The 10,440-nt window shown below is 43.1% G+C and overlaps 1 protein-coding gene across 2 annotated transcripts in view; it reads right to left on the bottom strand.

Annotated features, from left to right (window-relative positions):
- The window catches only part of AOAH (acyloxyacyl hydrolase), a 177,719-nt gene extending 169,884 nt beyond the window's left edge, over positions 1-7,835 (bottom strand). For both annotated transcript variants that reach the window (XM_068550049.1, XM_068550048.1), the window contains exons 1-2: positions 7,731-7,835; positions 4,579-4,735 (exon numbers count right to left, since the gene is read on the bottom strand). In XM_068550049.1, the coding sequence (XP_068406150.1) occupies positions 4,579-4,705 (127 nt within the window). In that variant the 5' untranslated portion in view covers positions 4,706-4,735; positions 7,731-7,835. The remainder of the gene's footprint in view (positions 1-4,578; positions 4,736-7,730) is intronic.
- Positions 7,836-10,440: the final 2,605 nt, after the last annotated feature.

Genomic DNA, 10,440 nt, shown 5'->3' on the forward strand with positions numbered 1-10,440 from the left:
TTAAATGTAGAGAGTTTGCTCCAGCCGTTCTTAAACGAGAAAGAAATAGCTGCGTTATTAACTTCCTTTGCAAAGGGGCAGCCTCTCAGAGCTGAGACTGATCCTGGCTGACAGCTCACAAGCACATGGGACCTCCGCCCTGCAAATCCAAGAACCTGAATTCTGCCAACCACTAGTGAACTTGCGAGAGAACCTGAGTCTCACATCACATGCAGCCCCATGTGACATCTCGATTTCAGCCTTAAAACTCTGAGCAGAGAACCCAGTTATATTATGTCCAGACTTCTCATGTGCAGAAACTGTGAGATAATAAATTTATGTTGTTTTAAACTGATGAATGTGTGGCAATTTATTACACAGCAATAGAAAGCTAATACACTATGAAATCTGTTTTCATAAGTGAATCTTCCCTTCAGATATCCAAGATTTGAGAATTTGTATTTACATAAGATGTAGATTCACATTATTCAGTTTACTCAGGCCTCTTTGCCTTATGATAGGTTTAAATGCAGGACTTCCATAGTTTACTTTCAATATTTTTTTTCCTGATTTCCAAAAGAATACATAATCACAACCCCTTTGGGTACTTAGTATGTACCAAGTACAGTTCTAAGTCCTTCATGTGTATTTATTCATTAGCCCTCCACACCACCCAAGGATACAGGTCCCATGTAATCTCATCTTACAGATAGAGGACACAAGGTACAGAGGGTGAAACTGTGCCCTTAATGTCACATATGTACAGAGTGGCAGAGCCAGGATTCCAATCCAGGCAGTCTGACCCCAGAGCTTAAGCTCTTTTGCTCTTAACCACCATGTCTTACTATTGCTTTTGCAAGCTCATCTAGAAAATGTGGAAAATTCAGAAATGCACTGAAAAGAGATTACAAATCATTTGTAACCTCCTCACTCATAGATAACCATACAACAACTATTGGCATTTTGCTGTTCATCCTATCTGGGAAGATCGCTCTATAAATAGAGAGATAGGCACATTATATATAATTTTATGGAGATTTTACTCTGCTTAATGCTTTGCAACATTCTTTTCTTTCCCTCTTTCTCATAGTACATTTAAACTATGATCTAGTTTACTGCCCACCCCTTCCCTCCAAAACAGAAATTTTTCACTTTCTCCTTAAGGAAAACCATACTGTCCACTTGGATTCTTTTGGTTTTGCTCACTTTGGGACCTTTCACAGAGTTGTGGACCTCTCTCTAGAGTGCCTTTGTGGTCCTTCTCTTCAGGGTTATGCCCCAGAACAATCCAGGAAAAAAAAAAAAAAGGCAAAGGTGAGTTTAGTGAAAATTGAGATGATCAGAAACCTACCATCTGTGCCAAGGTTGGGGTTAAATTCTGTGATAATCTAAAAATAAAAGTAGGGGATTAAGGAGAGGGGAAGTGTGAAGAGTGAGGGACAAAGTGCAGAGGGCTGCAGCTGCAGCTGGGAACCAGTGGGCATCTGGCTACACCTCAAGGGTCTGCAGGGCCCGCGAGGGTGGAGGTGAGCAGCTTGTCAGGAGGGAGTGACCGTGGATTCTGTTGAGACCAGCCCATGAGCTGCACCAGCCATGACACTTCACTGTGGGAGTTCTGAGGGCCGAGAACCGTGGCAGGGTGATACACAAGCCCTCCCCAAGGACTGAGAGCAACCCTCAGACAGGGGAGAAAGCCCTGAATTATCCAGAGGAGACTAAATTTAAACACATGAATGGAAAGATGAAATGTTTTCTGCCCTCAGCAGCAATGGTGGTGGCTTATGAACAAGGGTTCAGATATAGAGAAATAGAGAAAATGAAATTTCTGTACATGTAAATTGTGATCATAAATTTTCAACCTTCTCTGCTGGCTCTGTCTAAATCTTTCCTATTTTTGTCAGCGACATTGTCATTTTACCATTCACGCTGGTTGAAAGCTTAGGATCACGTCTTCCCCTTTATCTTTCAAACTATAAAGTCATCTCTGACCACTGTGTGTGTGATGTGGTTCGGGGGGGAGGAGGTTTTATCGGACTCTGAAGGCATTTTATATATTTAACCAAATATGAATGAGGAAAAAAAAAATTTTTTTAAGCGCTTTAAAAAGCTTCCTTGAAAAAAAAAAAACCCCCAAAATTCTGTTAATTAATTTAAATGTCAATGACTTAAACGGAAGGATTACTTTGCCCCTAAATCACCCATGTAAAGAAAATAATGTTTTGCAAAAATGAACATGGCTTATTATTGATTTCATAACATTTGAAAAGTGGCAGATAGAGGCCCTGGCTGCTCCAGCACAGTAGAATCAGGGTCTACTTAGTGATCAAATGAACGTACAGTTCAGTGCAAAGGAATTATGGTAAATTGGGAAAGAGGCCACTGGGGCTTTGCATAGCTTAGTTCTGATTTTGGAATATGTTCAAGGCCATGCCCTCCAGATCTGCTGGTTGGTTGCCCACTGCAAAGGTTCCACTTGGCATAGGAGCTGGGGTTGTTTGTTTATGATGGGGATGTTGACTCAAACACTCAATGACTTCTACAGTGGCTCCTTGTGGAGTATCTCTCCAGTCACAAGAGTTCCCACTTCTGTGAGAGCTGCCCCCTCCCTCCGTGACCCTGGCAGCCACATCTGCACTGGGAGCTCTCCTCACTCTCCCCTGCCTCTTGTTCAGTGAGCTAAAGACTTAGCCCAGATTCTCTCTGCCAGGATGTTAGATGACAGCCAGAAGAAGAGTCCATCCCTGTGTGGGTTGACCTCTTACATGCAAACTCTGGACTATGGGAGCCAATGAGTTGGAAGGCATACCGTCCTGCTTTTCGTTTGAAAGTTGTCGGGATTAACAGAAGTCCAAACGACAATTCCTCCTCTTCTCCCACCCCCTCCATGAGGCTCTTCCTCTTACCACCAGCTGCGAGTAAGCTTACTTCGCTGCTTCCTAAGACACTTCCACATTTGGCCAGTGACTAAGAGCGCTCCCAGGTCCCCTTTCAGGAGACACTTCCAATCCCCACAGCTGCTGGGCGTGCTGGTGCTGAAGTGCACACTCGACCCACAAGATCATGGTATGACAAAATGGTTATTTAAAAATTTGTTATGCAGTAATAGATAACCAGAACAACCGCATCCTAGAATCCCCTCAACACCTCCTTCTAATTCTCTATGCCTCAGTGGGAATGGGGCAGGGAAGGGAATGAGTATCTCATGTCTACTTTATAGGGGTGGAGGGCCAAGTATCTCAGATGATGCAACCATCCTAGAAGTAGAACTGATTCCACTTAAGCCTTTCTCAAGTGCATTTCTACTTGACAAGCTTTAGGTGTTTGTTTTGAGAAAATAGAAGGTGGCAAATAATTATCTGATGGAACCAAATAGTGGGTGGGGATAACCTCCCAGGCATGGCTCCAATGGGGCCACAGACCTCTGCTTCCAGGCCTGTGGAGAATAGATTCGCAGGGAATCTGGGTCTTAAGGTTTTAATTTAAAAGAAGACCTTGAAACCAGAGATGTGTTCCTTAACATGTATAATGACTGGAAATCATGGTTTTTCAGGAAATAGGACTAATTCAGATATTTTTCTGTACTGTCTCCAGAAATAATTCACATGTATCATAATCTGTATCCAAACTTTTCATTTGTAAGAGATGGCCACCATACTTATCCCTCGAGTTCTTTTTCTGGCTTCTTAAACCAGGATTTTATTTTGCCATCTGCTCATTGAATAATTACTACTCAGACTTCTGAGAATCCTTGGCTCCATGGACTGACCCAGTGAAGGCCCTTGGCCCCATTCAGGAATCTCCAGGTATAACACGAATATCAAAGGTCTTACCCTACTTTTACTCCTCTCCAAAAAAACAAACAAAAAAAACAAACCCCCCCCAAAACGAAAGACAAAACCCAAAACACCAAACAACAACAACTACTTTGAAGTAAAATACTTCAACAAAACATAAGTGAAAGAGCCATATCTCAGTCAAAGTTCAATGTTTCCAGGTGACTGTCCTTTTATTGCCATCTCTGGACTCACTGAGAGAAGGAAGAAAACTAAGATTGTTGAATCCTTACTGTGTGCAAATACCAGAAATTTACACGCATGATCTCAGTTCTCACAACATCCCCATGAAGTGGGTATTATAAGCCTCGTTTCATCCATAAGAACACAGAGGCATGGAAGTGTTAAGTAAGTTGCTCAAAGTTTCAGACTGTAAGGGACAGAGCAGAGGGGGAGGAGGTGGCAGCAATTCAAAGGTCAAAGTCCATCTTCCTTCTACCGTGTAACGCTGCCTATTGTCCCGAAAGGCGGTAAGAATTTCAGGCTTTTATACTTGCCCATCCAGGGGGAAAAAATTCCAATCACCAATGAGGTGGAAGACTTTTAATTCAAACTAGCAACTATATAGCATGTTTCTATACCCACATATGTGCATGTAGTGTGAACACTTATTCTAAGAAGCAAAACTTTTCTACGCTGGTAAGGTTATTGGTGTCTTACTTGGAATCTTATAGCTATGGATGTCATTAAATAGGTGATTTACTATGCAAGACAAGGATTTGACCCCATGATATCCACATTAAAAATACACAGAATATTTACGTACCTATACAGACTTGGCCATTGGAGCGTCTGGTGCCGCGCTGGTGGTCATAGGCTGGAGAGGCCAAGGTGTGAAGGGTCAGGAGAAAGAACAGAGGAGTGGCCATAAGGATTTTCCAGGGTGACTTCATCTCGGAGCTACTGCACCAGAAGACACCAGCCTGGGGACAGAAGCGGCCAACTAAGGGATGCTTAAGTTGGGGCCGAAGAATCGATCAGCCTCTCTCCCCTTCTCTTTCGTTCTCTGACACACACACACACCACACTCACATACACATCTTTCACTATGGCAGAACCCTGAGAGAGAGCCACACTGGCCTGGGTCTGGGAAGAGCTGGAGTCCCTTGCACACCGTTCTTCTAAGCTACAAACTGCAAGACAAGGAAAAACCCAGGTTGCAGCTGGGGCAGGAACAAGCGCTTCTGCACTTGCTGGCTGAAGTCCGTGGCTGTGAACCCCAGGAAAATCGAGGCTTGCTGGAATCGTCCCACGGCCTGGTTAGGCAGCCCTTCCTCTTTCGTTCTTGCAAAACAAAACTAAATTAAAAGTAAAACTGAAGAAGGAAACCTCAACCACAAAAACAGCAGCCTTTAGTAATTTGATCAGCAGTGTTCACAGGCTGTAGAAATTATAATCTGTTGTATTCAGAAGTTATTTAGTTTTGCTCTAAACAGTTTTATATGGTGAGGTTGGGCTCCTTATTCTGTTGTTAAAGAATATTCTGGTCAAGTAGTTATTTTCCTCTGGAGAAGTTGAATTATTCCTTGAGGAGTCAAGTTTTCCCAAGGCCATTCATTGGTGTTCAGAAAATGAACAGTGGGACAGTAATGGGGCAGTCAGCATGGCTGGATTTTCAATCTAATAAGAAAAAAGATGAGCTGAAATTAACCAATTCATATTTACTTGGCTGTGCACGATGCACCTCTTTTCTCCAGAATTTCAAAGTCTGTTTACATCCCTCACCTGTGAAAGATTTGTTCATTTTTAAGAGACTGATTTTCTATTTTGAAGATGAAAATTGAATGCTATTTTTCCAAGAAAAAAACAAACAAACAAGCAAACTGAAAACTAAACCAGATCATAGATAGAGAAAAGACATATAATCTAAATGCTTTGTTCTAAAATAGGGTACAGCAAAGTCACAAGCCATTCTCTGACGAGATAAGGAGAGTGGGGCAAAGGGCCGCAATCTAGATAAGCCTGGGGGATCATGCAATTAATATTCTCCCTGTTTAGGCTCTGAGGAAAGCTTATCATAAACTTTATAAAATATTATAAAAGCTATCAAAATTGGTAGACATTTCTTCTCCTCCTCCTGCTTTTACTTAAGGAATAGCATTTTAAGCAGCAGGTAGAATTTTAGAGTTGTATTCTTTCCAGGATGTAGGAAATACCGATTTTTATGGTTTGAAGACTTCTTGGGTAAGCATCAGCTTAACAAACGCCAATTTGTCAAATCTCTGAATCTGCAGCAGAGATATCACACACCAGAATATTTCCCTACTTAAGGGTCCAACACTGGTTGGGCCAGTGAATGCCATGGATGTCCTTGGTCACTATGGACCCGTGGCTTCCTTTGAGGCTGTACTGCTGTTTCACAGGGTCTCTGACCCTGTGGCCAAGGGAAGCTCTGGAGGTCACCAGGACCAACAGAGTGGTCAGGGCCTAGAGAACTTCCAGAGAATTCCTCGGCAGGCAGGATAATAGAGTTATTAATAGCACTGACTGCAAAGACAAAAAGACACATGTTCAACTATCCTATCCATGGTTCACTTCTGAGTCATGTATTAGACCAGTGATGGAACCTTTCTATACTTTCTTCTACTTCCTCATTTATATTGGAATTATAATAATATTTGTCAGGGTTGCTGGAAGGACTAAAATAGATGATGTATTCATGCTATAAAGCAGGGTGCCCAGCAAGAAGATTTGGTAAATCAAAGCTTTGGTTATTATCCCAGCAGGAGTATGATGAAATCTGCACCCCAGGCCAGATTTCGAGAGACTTCTAAGACGCCTATGGTAGTTGCAGGCCAAGGTATAGGAAAATGACACTGGCTGCATTTACTGAAGGCTGCATTTATCGAACACCATCTGTGTGCAGGGCAGCCCTCCAGGAGCAGAGTTTAGTTTGTTAACCCATAGGTGGGTGAGGAATCTTCACACAGCTTCGGCAAAAGCATTTGGCCCCGGCTCTGGGCCTCCTGAGGGTCTCCTGGTCTACGTCTATAGCTGCGAGCAGGACTGGGACACCTCAGGGTGAGAGGCATTTCTCACTGTTAGTCTGTGTGCAAGTTTTAGGCCCTTGGTCATGTGTGCGTGACCCAGGTAGTTCCTCCCAGAAGCACCCCAGGGACGGTGGTCCTGAGGCAGCCTGAGATGCTGGGGCTTCGGGCAGGGCTGGCTGCCCTGGGAACCCCTGGCTTAGCTGTATAGCACTGAGCCAGTCCCTTACCATTTCCAGGGCTGAGATTCTTTAGCTGTCGGGGAATGTCAGTATTTGACACATAGTAGGTTTTCCCTAAACGGAAATGATTTTCATGCTTGAAAGGTGAGTTCTTACTTGGCAGGGTCAAAAGAAGAACACAGAAGTCAGGAAGTGATTTCGCTAACTGATGCTGAAGGGAGTGCGTGAGCCCATGTACCACTAACAAACCCTCCCTCCGGTGGCCGAGGCGAAGGTGCAGGGCTCCTACTGTTTGCGCAGGCATCATTCAGACTGCCTAGTCTCATCTCCCCGACAGGGCTGCCTGTGCTCCTGGAGCACTGAGTGCACATGACCTGTTAGAATCTCTGTACAACTTGCTGAAAGGCCCTGGACCTGCCAATGGTTTCTAACGACTTGTTGGACCCTGTACGATGTCCCTTGAGGACACCTGTGTCAGATGCTCCAATTCTGAGTTTCTCAAAATCTGCTTTTGGGAAATGAGATTTCTTCCTTGGAGCACTTTGTTACTTATTTCACTCGGAGAGTTTCGATTCAAATCACAGCTGCTACAGAAGGCTGAGGGTTTATAATTCTCAAATGTTACACCGGTGGTTCTGGCTTGTTCTGTTGGAATATGCTTCCTGACTATTTTTTGAACTGCATTGGCCTCAACCATCTCATTCACAGCAAGTTCCTTAATCAGAAAACAAAAAACAAAAAAAACTGACCTGGGTGACGAGATATTGTAAAATCTGGTGCTCTCTCAAAAGCGCCTCTTCTCTTTGACTTCCTCCTCTTCCGGACACCAAGGATCCCTCCCCTTGCTTCTGGCTTCCCAGGATTCTCTGCGGTGACCCTTGGTTCACACCAAGCCCAGATCCTTTGCTGACCCCTCCTCCCCAGTCAGGGCTTATTTATTCTACCTCCTGTCTCTGCTCTCTGCTAGGGAAACAGTAAATTAATCCATGACAGGGGTGCATGTCGGCTAATTAAAAGAGTTCTGGGCTTAGGATCAGGGGAACTTTCATCTTCATCATGGTTTCGTCACTTACTAATTGTGTGTCCTTGGGCAAGCTGATCCACCTCTCTGGGTATTAGTTTATTTAACTACAAAATGGGGTATATGATGCCAATATTACAGGGAAATTATGAGGATTAAAGAGACAACATGAATGAAAAAAAACCTAACAGTAAATGTTGGGTAAATTTAAAGCTAACAATGAATTAACACTATCCTTCTCAAGTATTGGAATTTTAACATGTTTTGCTTTGTATATTTTCTCGGAATCTTTAAAGGAATGTCCATTTTAGTAATGCACTTAAGTAGATACAAAGTAGAAATTCAGAACACCCCAGAGGAGTGGCCACCCATGCGTATTATCACTGGTAGGAGAGGAACTTGCAGATGTAATGTAGGAAATAACCACATGGTGAGAAAGAATGTGGAAACCCACCTCCCAAGAGGTACACTGGTAGTTTCCAGCAGGAAGAGACACCCACCAGGAAATAAACCAGTGATCCTCAATGTGTTAACAATGTAGCAATGGCAAGGATGCAGAATGACCCAGACACACAGGCGGATCTTGGCTCCAACACTCCTTTCCTGCTCCCCATAAACCCCACCCACTCCTTCGTGCACTCTGAGGTTCTTAAAATTTTTAGAGCTACGTTCACACTCACCGGCAAAGGTATGCCATTTACAACTACAACTGCCTTCTTCGGAGAGTGATTTCTATTAAATAAAACTTCTTTTGTCTGCCGGGCACCTGAGAGTAAATTTGGGTAGAGGAGCTGTGGCACATGGACTGCTTTTTATAAGTGAGGCAGTAGAATTTGGATGTAAAAGGAAGGAAGTAGGAGCAGAGAAGGGAGAAGCAGGATCAAATGAGACACTGGGGTCTTCCTGGCTGAAGCGCCAAGAGAGGAGTGCTGGGAAGTGGGGTGGCGAAAAGACCTGAGCTAATAGAAAGTTCAATATAGATCAGTAAGTTGTTTGCTGTGCCATGTGAGAGATCATACTTTGCCAAGATCCTGAATGGATTCTTGTGGAAATCAATGAGGAAACGAGTTTCATGTTTGGATCAGAGCAGGGCAGAGCAAAGGAGGCACAGGTAATAACAACTCCAGAAGCTGAGGGACTAGGAATTTACATGCTCAGGGATTCACAGGTATCTTGGTGAGGGCTTTGGACTCTCATATATCAATCATAGATTGATTCTCATATGCTTTAGACTCCCGTATGCTATAGACTGGGAGGAAGGTAGACTTAAACTACTTTTACTTAGATCTCCAATGTGTAAACTTGAGTTTGAATGCACATATGGAACAAAATAAAATAAACATAGCTGAAATAAGCTTGAAGCTCATTCATTCATTCTTTTATTCGTTTTTAAAAAAGAAGATAAAAGAAGTCCAGGGTAGGCAGTTTAAGGCTGTTATTGTTGTCCCATGGTGTCTTCAGGTGCCAAAGCTTTTTATTTTCTGTCCTACTACTCTATAACTAGTAGGACAGAAAATTTTAGACCTTAGATGGCTAAAATAGCTGCTAGAGCTCCAGCCATCATGTCTATCTTCCAAGCCAGCAGTAGAAGAAAGCAGAAGACTGCTAGTGAAATTCACACCTTTCCTTATAAAGAGCTTCTTCCCCAAAATCTCCCAACACTTCTGCATACATCTCAGTGGCCACACCTGGCTACAAGGGATGCTGGGAAATAGAGTCATATGACCACTCCTAACTAAGGAAAGCTGCCATCACTTATTCTGATGGCAATATGCTCTGCTAAAAATCAGCGTTCTAGACAGAAGGAGAAATAGAATATTGGGAGGCAACTGTCTACCATGTATATTATACATAAATACATGTGAATATTTTTCTTTCTGAATTGAATATGTAAGATTACCTTGCATTATGAGTTTTTGGAAGGTGGAATGAGGCACACTGGCCTGTCCTATTCTTCCCAGTGGGGTTTTCTTTGAATCATGGGCAGCAGATGCTCCCTAAAGACACTTTTCTCTCCAACTCTTGTCCTGGACAGCTCATGGAAACATAAATTGGCAAAAACCAATATCACAGCTGAGACTGAAATGAGACAGGCTAACCTGTGATCAGGGGACTATCGTGAATAAGACAAGGTCCTGACTTACTGGGGAGTTTGCCACTATATTAAAAAATATGCATTAGTTAAATCTCTTCTGGGGATATTTTCATGGAGGAAGCCTAAGTAAAATGCACTAAGCTTCAAACTAACTGTGAACAAAAGGCTAAAAAGCAGCCTCAAGGTGTGCGTGGAAGGTACGGGACATTGCAGCTGCAGAAGACTAGAGCAGTCATGGTCAAATGGTCTGAGAGGTGAAGTGGCTAAATATAAGGTCACCTTAAGAACTTGCCTTGAGCTGAGTGAACACTATTTTACTGCACGAGCCCCAGATGAACAGGGT

The sequence above is a fragment of the Eschrichtius robustus genome, chromosome 8 (genome assembly GCF_028021215.1).
Source record: "Eschrichtius robustus isolate mEscRob2 chromosome 8, mEscRob2.pri, whole genome shotgun sequence".
NCBI classification, from domain to species: domain Eukaryota; kingdom Metazoa; phylum Chordata; class Mammalia; order Artiodactyla; family Eschrichtiidae; genus Eschrichtius; species Eschrichtius robustus.